The sequence below is a fragment of the Melanostigma gelatinosum genome (assembly GCF_949748355.1).
Source record: "Melanostigma gelatinosum genome assembly, chromosome: 8".
In the NCBI taxonomy this organism is placed as follows: Eukaryota; Metazoa; Chordata; class Actinopteri; order Perciformes; family Zoarcidae; genus Melanostigma; species Melanostigma gelatinosum.
In genome coordinates this window covers 7,051,692-7,071,857 of record NC_136641.1, presented here as the reverse complement: position 1 = coordinate 7,071,857, position 20,166 = coordinate 7,051,692, and the positions used below count along the sequence as shown (strand labels likewise).

The following is a 20,166-nucleotide window of genomic DNA, read 5'->3' as shown; positions in this document are numbered from 1 at the left end:
AAGAGTCATTTCTGCATCTATCAAATGCGACAGTGATTGATTGATTGATTAATCTTCTCTGATTGTCATCACAAAAGCAGTGTACATGCCCTAGAGATAATGTTTCGTTCCCATTGTTTGTGCAAGAATTTCAGCCTCAATAATTAACAATACACTAATAATAATTACATTAAGCAGAAAGGCTGAGTCGGGCACCATGAATGTTCGCAGAAAGTTTTGTGCCAATCCGTCCATTAGATGTTGAGATATTTCACTCAATAAGTGAACACTTTGACCTGCTGTTGGTGCTAGAAATGGTAAATAACGGTTGTTAATGAGATTCATTTTTTGGAGAGTACAGATCTTTCTGTACCAAAGTTCATGCCCTCCAATAAGAAATTGATGAAAAGAAAACGTCACCAAATATCATCTTTGTGGTGGCGCTAGATAACATGTCAGTCCTTGGGATTTATCCTCTGGGAACATTGAATGTTTGTATAAGATTTCATGGCAATCCATCCAGCAGCTGTCAAGATATTTTAGCCTGGACCAACGCGGTGGACTGACTAACAGACTGGACTGACTATATACTGTGTATATTGCGGTAAACCAGGGGGAAGAGCCCAGCAGACACAGCACAGGAGGCGGATCCCCACGCTCAGGTTGGGGGAGGTGATAGAGGGAGTCTACTATCCAGTGCAGGTGCTGCAGCCACTAGGCACTGTCAGTGGTCACACCTGCAGCCCATCAGGTAATTAGAATGAGCATACGTTCACAGGGCTGTGAAGCAGCAGCGGCAGGTGGAAGAATATGAGGATCTCCTGAACCTCTGGAGAGGAGCTGCAGCAGACAGGAGGTAATTCAGCGGACTCACCTCTCTCTTCTGCTCTGCCCAAAACAGGACGGAGGAATTGTCTCACACTGGGTGTTGACCGAAGGCCAAAGACCCCGACCGGGAGGAATCTTTTGTTGAGTTTGACCCTATCCCCCTTTGCCCTACCCTCTTTATTAAAGGACACTTTTTGTTACATGGTTACTGTCTGAGTCACCTGTTTTATCGCTGAATCTTGCCTCCACGTCCCCCGGGTTGCCACTATATATATATATATATATATATATATATATATATATATATATATGTGTTATATATATATATATATATATATATATATATATATGTGTTATATATATGTTATATATATGTAATATATATATTATATATATATATATGTAATATATATGTAATATATATATATATATATATATATATGTGTTATATATATATATATAGATATATATATATATGTGTTATATATATATATAGATATATATATATGTGTGTTATATATATATATATATATATATATATGTGTTATATATATATATATATGTGTTATATATATATATATATATATATATATATGTGTTATATATATATATATATATATATATATGTGTGTTATATATATATATATGTGTGTTATATATATATATATATATATATGTGTTATATATATGTTATATATATGTAATATATATATTATATATATATATATGTAATATATATGTAATATATATATATATATATATATGTGTTATATATATGTTATATATATATAATATATATAACATATATATATATGTAATATATATGTTATATATATGTAATATATATATATTATATATATATATGTAATATATATATCTATATATAATATATATATATGTAATATATATGTAATATATATATATATATATATGTATATATGTAATATATATATCTATATATAATATATATATATGTAATATATATGTAATATATATATATATATGTATATATGTAATATATATATATATATATTATATATATATATATTATATATATATATATTACATATATATATATTACATATATATATATATATTACATATATTACACCCAACCCCCTGTATTATCTCCACCTAGTGTTAAACATATTGTATTTTAGAGATTTATATTATTTATGATCTGCTTAGAAAGATGTACAGTATATGCAAGATAAAGGGAACACGGAGCACCTGAAGACCATCCTTCACATCACAATGGCGACATCTCTGACAGTGTCATCTTAAGGATTCACTGGTCTTGCACTCACGAGGAAGATTCCAGTCGTTTGACAAGGCTGGGAAAGTGAGTGGATATGGTCGGGTGATTGTTCTCTTGAAACCGTGCTTTGCATCTTCCTGGCTCGCTTCAGGAGATTTCTGACAGTCAAGTCTGCAATGGCTCATTATTTTTTCTTTTGTCAATGTCCTCATCACCATCGCTGTGGTAAAAGTGGGGAAATCAAACTGAAGCAGTAGATTTTCCTCTATCAGAATGCATATAGAGTACAACAATATTTCAGTCTCATATGTGCTGCTTCTGATCTTTCGCGTTCTTTTGTGGTGACGTGCACTTGAGATAAACCTAAAACTTCTCACAACTTTCAAATCCACAACTTAGAGGGTAGGCTATATGGGGAAGGGGAATGAAAACATCAGACGAGACAGATTTAGCAAAAAACATGTTTAATCTCTCCTTTGATGCGTGTGCTATTTACACGTAATAAATCTGCAAAATAGGAGAGCAGGATATTTACACGGGCGTGAAACAGCCAAAACCTGTCACAGCAGCTTCAAGTCTGAAACTTTTAAAAAGGTATCAGAATTCATAAAGTATTAAAACTCTTTAAGATATTTTTTTTCTTCTTTCTACCGCTCTCTTCTTTAATCTGTGTGTGAAGGTTTTCTTTTTCTTTTTTACATCCTATGATCTTCTGAAATGTACTTTAATCAAAGTGAACTCAGCTGGAGAGAACTGGAGGGATGAGAAACTTGCCAAAACTTTGGTGTCGCTGTTGGGGAGAGAACCAAACAAATGGCACATTAAGTATTAAGGTTGTGCAGTAGGAGCCATGTTGGAGGGTACAGCCCATACTGAAAATAAGTACATCTCACAAACACTTCAGAGCAGATATAGAGATGGATTTCTGGAGAAAGGGGTGTGGATTCCTGAATTATTATTAGGTTTTATTGTTGTAGAAAAATAGCAATAATTTGACATTTTGGTAAATGCCTTTATTCACTCTTTTGCTGAGAGTTACATGAAGAATTGGATACCAATGTCAGATCTGAAGCCTATGCTAAATATCAAACTAGAGCTAGGCTACGGTTAGCTTACAGCTAACCTGGCTCTGTTTAGCTAATTAGCTAGCTTAGCGGTGCTTGTAGGAGCTCTTTCTTTAACCTCTGAGTTTTCCCTGCTTCATGTGTTAATGCTAAGCTAAGCTAACCGTATTCTCTCCCCATCTTCACATATCAGACAAATATGAGAGGGGTGTTGATCTTCTCTCTTACTCTTCTCCAAGATAGCACTATGGACAGAGGAAGGCTAGCTCTTTCATTTTCTATGCTAAGCTAGGCTAACCATATCCTGACATTTGATTGGTTGGCTATCAAACTCCTCATCTCACTCTCAGAAAGAAAGAAAGCAGAACTATTGCACGTCAAAATACATCTTGAATGATGTTGTAGAAATGCACATTTACATTTTTGGACATGTACCTGGAATCAGACCCTTTAGGTCCATGAACAAAATTGACTATTTTCAGTATGGGCAGAGCCAGACAAGGCACGGTGAACAGCTCTGCGTCGGGCAACTGTCGAGAGAATCTCTCCCCCCGCCTCTTCCCATCTCTCTCCACCCTCCTCCTCCCTCCTTCATCACTGTATATTCCTATGTGGAAGTGGAGCGCCACGGATGCAACAGAATGGAGAATGAAGCGGTACCATGGTCTTCAAAGAGCTTCCTCTGCCTTGCCCAAGTCTTTTCATCTTTTACCCCAACAAGTGGCGAAGCAGAAGACAAGAAGCGAAAACTAAGAAACAAAAGCACCAGAGACCTAGTGGGCCTTCTCCCACCATCCTGGTGATTTTTATTCTTCTTCTTTTGATTTCACTAACTAAACCTCATTACTATTTCCACACCACTAAAAGTATCTTTCACAAATCTCCATCAAAAGAACAATTGAGCCGGTGAATAGCAGTCAGACATAAATACATCAGGCTGGGTCAGTCGTTAATGGGTGCCTGTATGTGGAAGTAACATTACCTCAAGTTCACCATTTATGAAGCGCAAATACAAACACTGATCACCTTCAATGAGGGATTATTTAAATGACAATAACCAAGTGCTGACTCCTCCTGTGGAAGAACTGAACCGTAGATGGATCAGCGATAATCTCTTGTCACAGAGCTTTTCTCCTGTTGTGGAAGATAAGCTTTGGTCAGCCGCCCTGCATGTTGTTTTACCCTGTGTAGATCAGTGGTTCAAGTCTTGAAGCACCTACAGTACGTTTCATTCTATCCAGACGCGTATCTGCTGGCAGATTAATCCGCCATCTTAACGACAACTACAAGCTAACAATCTACAGATCTGGATTTTTAAAGGGTTTCATAATCATCCTGTATCTAAGGGTAATGTATGTCTTTTAATTGCAAATAGTTTTCATTTGACAGCAGCAATATGTATTTGGTTAGGTGGCACTAAGGGTTGATCCAGGTCTGGTAAGTAACTTTAAAAAAAAAGAAGCTTTGCTTGCTAAATTTAAAGTGGCACGCCCATTGTCGGCCATTGTTCAACTCTTGGGCAACCATGGAGAGATGATGTCCGGTAACAGTAAGGAATATATTATGTATATATTGTACATTTCCATGCCGATAAACCTTGGAAATGTTTGATGTTTAACCAGTCTGACTTATTTTTAGACTAGCATGCTAGCTAGGTAGCCGCCTCGTCTGCAGTAGCCAACATCAGCTAGCATGTGGCTAGTACCTAGCAGTGCCTCGTAGTTACATTGTCACGTGAAATGATAATTCAGGTTATTTCAATCTCGTCCTCATCAGAACTTGATTATTATTTTCCAGTTCTTTAAAGCTGAGATTGGAGGGATCGCTGCTCAAAGAGGCCGAGGCCTGAACGTACCACAAACGTAAGTGACTAAAACTCATGAACCCGAGAAATGCAAAAGTCACAGCTGAGACTGAACAAACACCATCTGGTGCTTTGCTCACACACTATAGTGACAGCTTAACAATTTTGCAACTGTAACATAAGGCATGTTATGTAAAGAATGCTGCTTATTATAATTACAATTAAGAAATATACGTATATGTATGTTTTTTTCCCCGGTTTGGCTTCTTAAAGTTATAAGAAATCCTCTAGCGTGTGAATGTGCCATCAGAGGACCTGAAAACTATCTATCTTTAAAATAGCATCTACTCTAGTACAGGCACGTTTTGAGGTCCATGGGTAGTGACAAAAAGCGGGATGTGGGCGGGTCATGTCGCAGGTGGCTTCTTCCTGTGCTTGAAAGTGTTTTGGGAGTTTCCCCTGTGATCCACTTAGGTTGTACTGGAGAGCAGCGCTGCCTGCAGTCACAACCATCCCATAAGAGACTGGCACCTTTCAGTTTCCTCTTCCCAAACTGCAGCTCAGACCGTCTTAGTCCGGGCTCTTGGACTACTCAGCTAACTATTCCTCTGAGAGAAGCCGAGAGGCCTTTCACAGCAGCCCTGGCCTGCAAGGTTCCGGATGCATCTGCAAAGTTGTGCGCTGTCTGATCTAGATTTAAAGCGGACTAATAGCGTCAGCTGATTAAAGGCCGTTCCACTCTGTCGCAGGGGGAAGCACTGTTGAAGAGGAAGAAAAAGAGGCATCTGTAACTATTTCCTTTGAAGACGTATTGTTCTAAAAGGTGCATTTGAACCTACTGATATTGATATTGATATGCCCGGTCTAGTGCTCTACATTTCATAACAAGCTCTAACAGGATGGATGACCACACACAGTATATATTACCCTGGTTCTGTTTAACATCTTTCAATCTGGTTTTTCCTGTATTTTCTAGCCTTTGTTATTAACCTTCTACTATTTCTTTTTTTTTACACTCATAGGAGAAAGGAATGTGTCGTTTATGAATGCACGTTTTTTGTTAAAGCGCTGCCCGGTAATGCGCAGCAGCGCGTACTGGAAAGGAAACATTTAATGTGTTTTTCTTTCTTCTTTTTTTTTAACCCTATAAAACCACAAAACGAAAAAAGAGAAAGGCCTTCAACTGGTACGAAATCACTTACATAGATCAAGCTACATTTCATTTTCTTTTCATAAACCACATTCACATTTCAAAAGTGGGAACCTTGAGCGTCTTTCACTGCAGACGAGAAAACAAGCTAAAACACGAGACAATGCTGTTTCACCCGTCTCCTGCACACCAAAGCTGGCTTTCATCTTGGAGCGCACGACTCGTACTTTTTTTTTTTTTGTCCAGGCAAGAGGAGGAATCTAAAAAAACGAGATCAAGAAGCCGTAGAGCGCGATGTGTGCCAAATGTCCAAATGAGCGGCTCGTGCCTCTTTCGTTGTCTGCTACCACAGCGCGAGGCTGGCTTCCACAGGAATGTCTTTTGTGTCATCTAAATCAGCTGACCAGGCCTCGGTGTATTTGGTTTCTCTAAAACAAACACAAAAGCACTGTAGGTCGGTGTAATACACACACACACACACACATATATGTGTGTGTAAATGTATATAATTAAACTCTCACTTTTAGTCACTAAGCATGTCAACATTTTCATCATAGCACATCTCATCTAACGAAAAGAAGTCTCTTTGCACTAAACAACATTCAAAGTAAAACATGGCACAGGACGACTTTTCCATGTGTTTTCATAATTTTTCATCTTGGAAATATCAAATCCTCTCCTCAAACTTTTTTTTGTACATTACTATGGAAAACATTGGTTTTTTTCAACTTTAAATTTGTTTTTAAAAACAAAAGGTTTGTATTTATATATCTACATATATATATATATATATATATATATATATATATATATATATATATATATATATATATATATATATATTCATATATCCTCTTCTCTCTTTTGATTTAGCTTTTGTTGTGCAAATTCAGCAGGAACACAAGTGGCACAGCACGGGGGGAGAGTAGGCAGTAAATAAGGGAGGAAAAAAATGCGTTTACAAATCATAAGCAGAGTTATGAAACTGAAAATGTCCTGAAATGTTGATAGAGGGTTGCAGAGTCGGTTCTGGAGGAAGAGTTTCCCTGCAAAGTCCTTCCTCTTGGTCGCCCTGCAGTGGCCGCGGCCTCCGTGCTGCCAAGCATCCACCCTGCTGTAGTGTCTTTGAGCAACACGCTGAATCCTAACCAGCTCCAAGGCTGCTGCGCTGTGGCTGAGCCTCGACCTCTGACCTCCCTGTGGAGGACGGAAAACAGAAAGCCCGCACAGGGATCAAGTACCGCAATAAAAGATCCTGGACTGTTGTTGGCTCACAGTTTAAACTGTCGCCGTGGCTGTGGAGAGCTACCAGCTGTCCAGTAACATTTCAGCTCTGTATCCAGCGAGAGGAGCCTTTTGGTCACCGGTGTGCATGTGCCGGTCCTGATCGTGGCCAAAGTACCCAACTGCTGCACCCTTAGGAGTCTAGATGTGATAAGGGCCTTGATGAAAACAAACGCTCTCCTGAGCTGAGGTCCATATCGGCTGAGGCTGCGCTGGCATTTGGTTGTTGGGGGCTGGGGTTGGTGGCTCAGAGAGAGAGAGAAAAAGAAAAAACAAAAGCCAGCCCGGTGTGGCCTTAGTTCCAAACTCTGCCGTCTCTCCTGTGCTGCTGCTGCTGCTGCTGCTGGGCGCTCGTGTCCTTGCAGTCTTTCGTGAGGGTGATAACGGACAAGACTTCAAACGTCGAAGGGTCAAAAATGTCACGGGTGTCGAAGGTTGTCGTGGGAAGGCGTGTTGGTTGGCCGGTTCTCCCCTAGCCGAGGAGCGCGATTGGCCGATCCTCAGCTGGCCAGCGCCATGGTGTCGATGACCTGCTCCAGCTTGCCGCGTAGCCGCTGTCTGCGCGACTGATCGTCCTTCTGTAACGCCGACAGGATCTGGAAACGGATGCAGAGGCAGATTAAACTACATCTTCACACCTAAATCGCTTATTTCATTCCTATAGGTGCGTTGTATTACGCTGTTTAACCCTTAATGTGCTGGTGCTCAGATACACCAGCTCTTTGGCATTTCAGCTCCCATGTTCGTGATCACATTTCAAACCGATGCAGACAACATGGACGGGGTTGGCGGGGGAGGTGTGAGGGGCAAACGAAACGTCTATAAAGAGTGTGTGCAGGAGTGCGCGTGTGCTGGGGTCTCGTTAAGCGCGACATGAACATGGGAGGGAGGAGAAACAAAACAAAAAAGACTGTATTTATGTGTGCATTTGTCTTTGTGGTGCATCATTCCGTTTACTGTGAGTATGTGCATTGGCATTGTGTGTGCGCGTATATATATTTATGCCTGTGTGCGCGCGAGGTCAGGGCATGTGTTAGAGGCGACGGGGACCCTGCAGCTGCCTACATCTGGATAATAGGCTGTAATGAAGGGGAGCGGTGAGTTTGAATGGAGCCAGCTGCAACCAGCCAGCATGACGACTGTAATGCTGTTGCTATTGAGGGATGGGGGGGGGAGCAGGGGAGGGGGCAGAGGCTGAGGCGGCTTATCTTTCACTGCATAAAAGCCCGATGAAGTTGGGGGAAAGCAGAGGTTGAAGGAGACATGTGCATGTCTATAAGGAACCAGAGTAAGAGGTACGAGTGGAGGGCGGGATATGAACCCAGAATAGAAGAAGAAACCATTTTTATCGTCATATACATTTACACATACACGAAATTTGACTACTGCATTTGACCCATCCCTGGATATATAGGGAGCAGTGGGCTGCCATTGATCGGCGCCCGGGGAGCCGGGGGTTCAGTGTATTGCTCAGGTACACTTCAACACGTGACACGTCCCAGTCGGGGATCGAACCGTTGACCTTCCGGTTCCCAGACGAACCTCTTAAACCAGGGAGCCACGGTCGCCCCCGAATGAAAAGGGATGGACAACCAGCACATCTAGAGTCACTAATTCAAATGCACTAATTTGCTCGTTTAAACAACATTCTCATGTATGAACCAGTGCAGCGACTTTTTCACGAGACATAAGAAAATTAAAACCCCAAATTGATGTTTTTCCCTTTGGTCTTAACAGGACAGATGTGTACGTGGTATCAATCTTCTCATCTAACTCTTGATGTAATTCCTGGAACATCGCCTGGATGACCGCCAATGATTTGCATCATTCCCACGTGCCCCACATGCAGGAGCACTTACAGCTTGTGCCTTTTCACACAGGCTGAGGGGAATAGATGGGAGGGCCACGCACAGCCCAGCAGATGACTGAACGAATGAAGGAAGCGAACGCGTCGCACACATGAATGACTCAAGGGCGATGTGTTTGAAATGTTCACGGGATCCGATGGTTCAAAGCCTTCAAACAGCAAGTTCTTAATGTCCTTTATAACACACAGCTTCTCTGTTATGCACTTGTTAACTACCTAGAGACTACGCTGGTTGCCTGGTAACCACACAGTGTCTCCGCTGGCTGCAGCTTCATTTCTAGCCTTCAGAAAGGGGCGTGGTATCGATCTCTTCATCTAACTTACAACGAGAAGGTCAGTAAGCGCCTTTCTCAAAATATCGAAGTGTTCCTTTAAAAGATGAAACCTGCACACACACACACACACACACACACACACACACACACACACACACACACACACACACACACACACACTCCTGTAACAGAAATTTAAGCTTTAATCAACCAGCAGCAGATGTAGGATACTGTGCAAGCAGGTCTCTCCTAATGAAGCTCCATTACCTCCATGATGTGTTAAGCTCACGCCTTAATTGTGCATCCTAATGGCGCTAGTACCTTCCAGGCCTCGCCAAAGTGGACTGGGTATCGGTGTAATTGAATTAAAATGATCTCTCGGTGTCAGTCACAACAAGTGAAGTGACACAGCACACGCGCTGCTCCCGAGTCCTTTCAACACTCTGTTCCATGTCCGGAGGGAGCTCACCTCGTCTTTGTATTTGATAATGTAGGAGTAGATCTCGTGCAGCGCCGACATGCTGTTGAACTGGCTGAGGTGCAGGCGGGACTGCTCCGCAAGGTAGGCACTCATGTCCTGATCGCTGATGGCTGGCATTCGGGAGATGTCGGAGTAATACCTGGGGGAGAGGTGAGACAGAGGTTTATGTACTGCACCATTCGCATTCCACCCAGAACCCGGCTTACGGGCCGTTATTAAATATTCTGAGTGCAAACGGTGGCAGCTGGCTGCCGGTCGTCTCGCTGGGCGTTGATGCGGTTCACAATTCCATTTTTAATATTCAGCTGATTTTTCCGTATCTCGCTCGAGGACGCATTGACGGGGACCAATGGACACGGGAGGGACATGATAGCAGGACACAGCGGAGGAAGAGTGGACTGTGTAGAGTTCAGGAGCATATAAAGGTTGAAGTTGTTACTATTAGAGGGGAAGAGGGGGGTGTTTTAGTCTTTTTGCTGAGAGGGTAGATTAAACTTTTAGGGAGAGCAGGGAAGGTCCTTTTACTTTGTTTCACTCCAGATTTATATAGTATTTGAATATTCCCCTGTGAGCTGTGAAGCAACTTGGAGTTCAGTGTCTCGCACAGGGACACTTCGACGGGCGGACAGGAGGAGCCGGGGATTGAACTGTCAACCTCATACAAGTTGGGCTATCGGACCATCTAGTACAGGGATTCCCAAAGTGTGGTGTGCGCACCCCTGGGGGTGCGCGAGCTGCCTCTAGGGGGTGCGCGAGAGGAAAAATGTAATGGCGGTGCAGTCCTGTCTCCTAAAAAATTACGTTCCCCCAAAACTAAAATGCATTCTCAATTACGTTTTACCACGAACGTATTTTCTCCCTGATGACGTTTGTGTTTGACGTATTAAACATGTTTCTCATCAACATATCTTTGCCATACTCTAGTCTTTATTATTTTTCTGTGATCTGCCTTGCCTCTACCCCACCACCCACCAGTTATTGACCCGCGGCCTGTTCTGAGGGCTGACAGACCTGACGATCGCGGCTGGGGCGGCTGGAGACCTCGCGTCCCAGCGCCAACGGGTGAGCGCCGCCACTCGGAACCATAAAACCAAGTCCCGGATTTCACCCGGGTGACATTCTGGAGGTATTGTGACCGGGTGATGTGCCTCGTTGCTGGGGAGGTATGAGCCCGGTCGGGACGTAGAAGGGGGTGCGTGGCCTAAAAAGTTTGGCAACCGCTGATCTAGTATAATTAACAATAAATGTTTAACTATTTGGAATTTAGAGTGGGGCGTTAATACTCCAATTAATCCCTCCTCCCCATCCCAATCATTTTCATACAGTCCCTATGTATGTATTATTATGACTGAGCATTTACTTATTGAGGCCCATCTGGTCAGAGCAACAACAACCTTTGCATTTTCGACTCAGTGCTGATGGCTACAACCGAGGAGCAGAAAGTCCATAGAAAGTACAGCAGGAGTACAATAAGAATATATTCCAATATTGAGCTGGACCCAGACCTGTTTGCACAATCCACCATCAACCATCTCCAGGTTTACTGCAGCGGGGCAGGCTGGGGTTGAGCTTGCATTCGGAGGCATAATAGAAACAAGGTTTAACTGCTCCCAATTAACCATCAGCTATAAATCCTTGTCTCATACTGCCTTCGTATACCCAGTGAAGGCCTTAGGACCCGCCGTAGCACGTTCAAGTGTGTCGCTTGAAATAAAGAAATGCAGACAATTATCCTGGTACCGGGATAATTGTCTGCTCCACTGTTGCAGCCGAAGGGAATGGGACCATGCTCAATGGACATGTCATTTATTTGATTTATTCAACCTTTATCTATCCAGGTTAATCCCACTGAGATTCTGAATCTCTTTTACAACGGGTACGATGACCAAGATGGCGACGTAAAAGTGTAACACGAGCGCCACAGAAACACAGATAAATCAAAATCAAAACACGAAGACAACAAAACAACGATCACAAAGAGAGATAGACTTAGAATAAACCAGTAAATTACATTAACCAGAGAATTTTCAAACAATCATCATGATTAGTTAAACATTCTGGAGCTGAATAGAGAGATGAAGGGAGAGTTGTATTGAGTGAGGGAGGGCAAGCAGCTGCAACAACTCCGTCTCTCATCTGTGTGTTTTTACGTTGTGTGCTTCTTTACAGGCTGATGTGAATTTAACATTTTTTTGTCTTGGACCTGAATTCAAATGGCGACTTTTAAAATGTCACAGACAGAACTGTCATTACGGATATTTTCTACACTCTGTGTGCACTGCATTTCATATTCATGGGCCTGGAGCAAGCTGTAATTAAAGTACATGACTTCTTTTGCGCAAATTTAATAGAAGCGTGTACTCTGAGACCAGGGAAATGCTTCAAGTGCTGGTAGCGGATAAAGTTCAACCTGTTATGTTCTCCTAATCTTACAGCAGTTTTTTAGCTTCGTAGGTTAAATGAGTCATTTATCTCACCACTCCACCTCACTTTTCTTTGAAGACAAGTTTACAGATTAGTCAACCTTTCCCGCTTCAACAACTCATATGGATTTTTTTCACTTAGCATTAAAAATTGTGGATTTTCTTTCTTTTTGCTAGTTTAAAGGAATAGTTCCCGCAGAAAATGAACATCTGTATATCAATTATTCGCCCTGTGTTACCTCAAATTCGGTATACAAATGGTCATTTTGTGGGCGAAGTATTCTTTTAATCTTGCCATTTGAATGTGACTTTGCCTGCGTTCCGCTTTGCCTTACCTCTCCACCCAGTTCTTGTAGTTGGGGATGTCTTTAGCGTAGAGAAGCTTATTTGAAGGTGAGTCTTTCCCCAGTTTGTGCTCTGACGTTGAACAGGAGTCCATGAAGGTCTGGGCCACCACGGACAGACAGGCGTCCGTGATGCTGTTCTTGTGGATGTCAAATACAAACTGGGGGTTCTTGATGACGTTCACCCAGAACCGCAGAGGAAGACTGGAGAGGGAACACAGAACAGACCATTTAGAAAAAACAAAAAGACATTTAACAACACGTAATTAAATGCAACCTGGAAATTTGAAGTGCTTTGCTTCGGCTGCTTCTTTTACTATTTTCCATAACGTATGTGCATTAACGCTTGTTTTTCTGCGGTTTGTATTGTGTTTGTAATAATGTTGCACAGTAGGTGCTGTGGCCCTCGGGCAGCGTAGCAGCTAACTGTAAAAAACATCGAATTGGTCATAACTTGAAAAAAAGAAAAAGGGGTGACCTAAATTCTGTGCAAATACAGCAAAACCTGTTAATGAAATAAACACAAACAAATACTGCAATACCGGTCTGAAGATGTTATTAACTCCTCCAGTAAATTATGAACAAGCATCCGACACAGCAACTATTTTAATTTGTTCTGCAATTTGCAGACCTGGATTTATTGATTTAATATAATACGCAGTGTTGTTCACAAACATATTTACTTTCCAGACATTTGCAGATAGGGTGTATAACATTACAGTGCACCCAGGAACACAGTGATTTTGGGGCAGTAACAACAGCTGGAACTGCAGGTCACATGATGTCCATCTGGCTCACGAAAAAACTGTTGCCAATGACATTACAAAAGAAACAAATGTAAAACTATCATAAACATGCAAAATGTACTCTTTGAATGATCACATTTTTAACCATTATAAAACGTAAAAAATGGAAAATGGCCATCAACAAGTCCAAGGTGATGTCATTAAATTGCTGGTTTTGGCCGACCACAACTCCAACACTCAAAGATAATCATTTAACCGTCACATAAGACAAAGAAAAGCAACAGATTGTCCCATTTAAAAAGCTGGAACCAGGCAATGTTTGAAAAATGACTTAAATGTACTTGGCCTGACTGGGTCAGTCAGACGTCAAAGCTAGGGAGGGACTCTGATGGTAACTAAATGACTCTCTGGCTTACCAGTTGCTCTTCCAGGTGTGCCGTACGTCGTAGTCTGTGATGGAGTGCTTGTCGGCCTGCTCGTCCAGGAAGTCGAACATGTACTTGATGGCGAGCGGCAGGGCGCTGCCTCTGTGGGCCGTGCTGAAGATGGTCTCAAACAGGTCGTCCACAAACTTCTGTAGCGTACCCTGAGTGGAAGGACGAGGACGGAGAGACAACAAGAGGACTTTAAATAAAGTTGAAATCTCTTGCTCGTGGTTAGACATTAAAGTTTAAAACTGTAATATAGAAGCAGGAGCTGGGATTTAATGCCTGACAAGTCTGTAGTTTGTCTCGGATTCCTTTCGATTTTAATACAGCTTATATCGCCTTATTATGGGAACTCACTCTGACCTTTTGTTTTTAGAGCTTTTACTGTTTTGTTTTATTACTTATATTGATTTTGGTCATTCATGTGTTGAGCAGTTTTGCGCTGGTACTTATGAATGAATCTATCCACCCTCACAAACACCTCCTAGAATCCTATATACCTCGGTTTAAATTCTAACTGTTAATCAGAAGAGAAGACGACCGCCTTATGAAATCTCAGAGAGAATGACGGAGAACGGAAATAAACATCATTTCACTGTGTCGTGTGGCAGAAGGTAGCGTACCATTTCCAGCCACTTGTATCCACAGCACCTGAATGGGCCATAAGTGTGTGCGTTTCTAGTGGGAATCGCAGCGATAACTCGGGCTCCGTGACCGCCTCGCTCTGCCCACTGAGCTCTGCAGAATCACAAACACAGAACCCCCGGCTCTCGGATTTGGATGGCGCATTCCTCCAATGACAATGCCTCAACATAATTGCATCAAATGTAGCTAAATGAATTTCCCTAACAACACGATTTGTTTCCCAGATTTCTCCGTCTGGCAGAATCTATTACCGAGGAAATGTTTGGGGATCGTATTTAGTCAGCCATTGCGGAATGGAAGAGGAATGAATTCCGGATCAAAGTACTGAGATCTGCATAGACGGGACAAGAAAGACAGCCATTGAGAGACAAGGACAAGATGAGTTTCTCAATTGTATTTGCCTCTGTGTTTTGTCATCACGCATGGCCAAATATTCAATCCCTCGACAAATTACCTGTCTCCTGACACCTCCTGTATCTGCCTCCCTGCACCACAAGCCCACCTTTTATTAATCTGTTTTTTTCTTATTACCAGTGGAAATTGAAAAGACGGCTCTCTTGTAACTGCTGCCCATTGCTATATTTCCCTCCCCCTGCTACAATTAGGTGAGAGACAATGAACTGAGAGACACAGAGGGAGGATAAGGAAGGCGGCTGGATGCTGCAAGGATCCAAGATGGAAGGAATTGTTATGGGTCTGTTGGTCCCTGTGTGTTTCTTTACAAAGGGCCCTTTCTTACATCGGTGACCACTTTGTTTCGGTAAATCTTAAACATGATCAAGCTTCATTATCAATCCAGTATATGTTAAAATGCAATATACTTTTTCAAGTCATCTCACACACAGTCACCAACAAAAGTTACCCCACTGCTGAAACAGCCGACTCTAAAGCCATCTGAAATATACCGATTGATAGGCGGGTCTCGCTTCCACCTCTCCTAATCCTAAAGTACAGTGTGCAGGTCTTGATCAAGTCTTCCATTGGGGTACCACAAGGATCAGTGCTTGGTCTTCTGCCTTTCTTTCTATATATATATATATATATATATATATATATATATATATATATATATATATATATATATATATATATATATATATACATATATATATCTCACCTCCCTTGGTCGGATTATCCGCTCACATGTTTTTTTTCCTTATAATTGCTATACTGCAAATGCCCAGCTCCGTCTTGTCTCGTCAGTCCAACACCAACAAGATATTCAGTTTAATATGATATAAAACACAGAAAAGCAAGATATCCACATTTTCTGCCATTTTTACATGAAAAATGAATCGATAACGATTAATTTAAATTTAATTAAAATTCCATTTATTAAATGTCAATCCAAACTCTTCTCTTGTGTGCTTCCTTAGTGATGGAACGAGTTACTCGACTCAATCCAAGGGTAGTCTTCCAAGTGTAACCACTCACTTAACATGCTGTCTCTCCCTCTCCCTTTTTCTTTATCTCTCTTTAGAAGAAAAACCTCTCATTTCTGCTACACACTAATGTGTGACGTAATGCACCTGCAACCTTGTAGCACTCTGAACTGAACGTTGTGACACTTTGCTTCGCTTTGATCTACTATGGCTGGGATTGTACCTCATTTGTATGTCGCTTTGGACAAAAATATCTACCAACCAAATGTGAAATGCATACACCTCTACCTGATAGAGGAATGCCTTGAATTGTGATGACATGATTTGATATATTTTAAGACTCCTCAATGACCTGCAGACTCGCTGTACTGGTAGTTTCCTCTATGAAATAGGTGAGGTGGATCCCTTTGCTTTAAAGAGCTGATAATGCTGAAAATATCCCATCAGTCTGAGTTTCAGTGGTAGGTTTTACAGTTCCCCAGTGGTTGTAAGTGCAGTTTGAGAGTATTTTTTCTTTCACCCCGACTTGAAATAAACTTTTTGAACACTGGTGTGTCACTCCTCTGTCTTACTTTTGTAGCGAGTAGCCGTGTCAGGTAGATCTCAGAGACCATCTTGCTGCCTCGGTCGCCCTCCCTCTGGTCCGAATGGTCGTGGTTCTTCACAAGATGCCACAATTTAGTTCCACTCTCCAGGTCAGGGGTTATCATGGGGGTTCGTGATCGTAGGCTGTCGGGACTACTGGCCGTCCTCAGCATACTCTCTACAGCCAGAAACACAAAACAGAGTTGTTTGGGAGTTCGTCAGCTCCTTTCAGAAAAAGAAAAGGCAGATTTCCCCTTTTTAGAGAAAATATTGCAACCTATTCTTCTTCTTCTGACGAATCAAAAACATTTGCATTTTGTAACTTTTGTAAATCATTTAAAATCTTTCTAAATCTAAAAACACACATGTAACACATGCAATTATATTAGTTTTTTGAGATAGAAGATGTCTCATATCAGTAACAAGTCTGGGTTTTTAGCATAGCATTAGCAAATACATGAAATGTGGCCACATGGCATGATGCTAATAGCATGAAAACACTTCAACCACCTCAAGTGGTTTGGCAAAATACCATTTGAAAAAACCTGCAACAACATAATAATATCTAAGAAATAATAATACATAATAACTCAAAAAATAATATTTTTTGAATGATTCTGATCATTACATTCTATGGTAACTTGTAGTGTAATAGAGTGGGGACAGGCTGAAATCCTACTTTTTCAGTGATCTAGGTCGTTTTTAGGGAGTAGTTTCTTCAAACTGCATTCAGGACAATGTGCTCCACTTTGCTTGATAATACTATAAAGATACTTTTCATGCATATTCATGCATATAATGTCCTGGGGACATTTCTCCATCATCGGTGGCTGTTTCATTATTCACGACGCGAGTGTCAAAGTTGATTAGAGCGAAGCAAGGAGATGCATATCTACGACTGTTCCATTTAGGATGGAGAGGAGAAAAGCAACCAGGGAGGCGGGGGGAGAGGACTAGCTGTTGCTCCTGGGGAAGAGGGCACACGGGATGGATAGAAGAGGTGGAGAGATAAAAGAGAGAGTTGCTGATGCATGTTCTCCAATCCCTTTATGTCCAGTGAAAGGAGAGAGGAGATGACAGGAAAAGCGGGTGGGTGGGGTAAATGGACAGAGACACAAATAAGGTGTGGAGAGAGAGAGAGGGGTGAAATGGAGAGTAATGGGAGATAGAAAAATAAAAGAGGCTGAGTGTCCAGTGCTGTTGTTGCTCTTGGCGGCGGGGTGCTGAGTGGCTTTGATTCCAAACCCATCACGGCCACTGGTGGACAACATTCACCCCGCGCTCATAAACACACCCTCCTGCACACACACACACACACACACACACACACACACACACACACACACACACACACACACACACACACACACACACACACACACAGACAAAAAAAACCCACGAAAGTAAACACTTCTTTTTTTCATTTATTCGCTTTGAAGCAAAATAGCAGCAGCGCTGTACTTTTGCAGGTTGAGATGATTCATGAAAAGCAAACCTTTGATTTTCATTAATTTCATTTTCTCCAACGACACTCTCCACTAATCCGGCACTCAAACAGTGTAGGTATTGTGTGATTGCTTTTCCTCAGATGTTTCCACTTTTGTTCAAGTCGAGGCGCCTCCACATAGATGGAGCTCAACTTCGTGCCACAGAATCTGAGGTATTTGTTTTTAGGCCTTATATATTTCTATGCTGACACCGAATCACATGACGACTTGTGGTCGCTCATGGCGATGAAGCCACAGAGAATCATCACTTGACTCTGCACTTTTCCTGAATTGCTTCCACTGCAGTGCTCACAGCTCTCATGAAAGCTGTTTTAGGCAGCAGCTGTTTGCAGAGAAAAAGCTCTTGTAAGCCGTTGTATGTTACCTGCACAGCACCAAACAGCAGACAGGCAAACAAGCGACTAGCTGCTGAAAGTGGTGGAACATTAAGCATCTGAAGAGACAGATTTGTCTTCTCAGGAATTGGCAGAGAGCCAAACATAGCTAAAAAATATAGAATATGTATTATACAACTCCAAATAAACCTAATGTTGCTCCATATCTGGAGCCGAACTGTTTGCTACTGTAACATAATATCCTTATGATTTGCCAGCGTTGTGTTTACGGCTTATTTCCGCTGCCCCCCAAGCATGACTGGCGTTATTGCAGGTTTAAATAATTGATATATTGGGGGCAGTGGTCAAAACAGCCACATTCAAACATGTCATTCTGACCTCTTTGGTGAGTCAAATAGACTTTCAAATTGAAATCTCCGATCGGTCTGCTGACAATTTAGCTTCTAGGGGGATGGGTCAAGGTTTCTGTTTTTTGTAATCTGTAGCCAGCTGCTATCAGGGCCACGACTTCCTCTTCCTTGTGCCGGTCATTGTTTACAGTCTGATAAGCAACTGAACTGGCAAGAATGGACTTTTTGTTGGTGTTTTAGGTCCAGAGAACATTTGGGCTAATCTCTAAAAAAGCAGAGGTCTCACTCTCCTGCTATTTTCAGGTCCCACGGTTGTCATCAGCTCAATAGCAGTTTCCTGTAGATATCTACAGTGTTGAATAGAGGCAGAAATGCGTCCCCAGAACGCGCTACGTCTATTACACATGCAGAAAAGAAGATTAACATTTGAACCTAAAGGTTTAATGGGTACTTTTCGAGAGAATTCAGGTTGGTTGTGAGTCTAGATCAGTAGCGATGATAACAGCTGTGCATGCCTATGGGGCACTGCCTGTTTTGTATCAGACAAGCCTCCATTCTTCTTCTTTTTTTACGACAGAGTAATTCATCTTCTAAATTGTTTAATTTTCCAGTGAAGTACACCATATTGATGCCAGGCATCTGTCTGTCGCTGGCTGCCAGGTGCGCTCTGTCTCTCTCTCTCTCTTTCACTCAGCTGGGAATCGAGGTGTCGACTTTAATGCCTGTCATTTACGGGCTGCTTGGAAACAGCCGTGGAATAGCCTTGGCCCGGGCTGACAGCGATGGATAAAAAGGATTGCCGTTCACAAAGAATGGAGCTCAATCATGGCCGCGATCAACAAAGACAAAGGCAGGCGGGAGGGATGGGAGTCATTGACGGGATGATTTAAATCGGGTGAAGTCAAGAGGAGAATGGGAGTCCTACCGTATCTACTGAGGCTCTTGGTGAAGGTGGAGGAGTTGGAGATGTTATAGGCAGAGTTCTGCTTCGGCACCAGGGCGATCACGGAGCCGTCTGTCACCTGCACGCCAAAACAAACAAACAACATATTCACTGAATCCAACCGCGCCGTCGACTCTCGCTCGTGCCCGGTTTGCTCGCGCGTCACCTGCTCGCGGACCTGATAGTGAGCCAGCGTGTTGAGTCGTTTCCAGTCATTGTCGATCTTAGTTGTGACGTCTTCATCCTGCAGAATGATTCTGGCCATGCGACCTTGACGCCATTCTTCAGGGAAGAGGGAGCAGACGTTCAGAGCAAGGAACACAACGTGTGTGTGTGTGCGTGTGTGCGTGTGTGCGTGTGTGTGCGTGTGTGTGTTTCATTTGGCCTTGCACTGTGGTCAGATTCAGCTGCTTCTAAATGCTAACCATCTTGTTATGAACTGTGGTCCTCAATTTACTCCAAGTTAATAATTTGTTTTAAATTAATC

The 20,166-nt window shown here is 42.1% G+C and overlaps 1 protein-coding gene across 1 annotated transcript in view; it reads right to left on the bottom strand.

The window, feature by feature from the left end:
- Positions 1-6,981: 6,981 nt before the first annotated feature.
- LOC306780382 (plexin-A1-like) overlaps positions 6,982-20,166 on the bottom strand; it is a 240,451-nt gene continuing 227,266 nt past the window's right edge. Inside the window, exons 27-33 of the mRNA XM_079272739.1 lie at positions 19,858-19,961; positions 19,662-19,758; positions 16,531-16,721; positions 13,920-14,089; positions 12,749-12,961; positions 9,979-10,129; positions 6,982-7,963 (exon numbers count right to left, since the gene is read on the bottom strand). Coding sequence (XP_079128865.1) covers positions 7,868-7,963; positions 9,979-10,129; positions 12,749-12,961; positions 13,920-14,089; positions 16,531-16,721; positions 19,662-19,758; positions 19,858-19,961 — 1,022 coding nt within the window. The 3' untranslated portion in view covers positions 6,982-7,867. The remainder of the gene's footprint in view (positions 7,964-9,978; positions 10,130-12,748; positions 12,962-13,919; positions 14,090-16,530; positions 16,722-19,661; positions 19,759-19,857; positions 19,962-20,166) is intronic.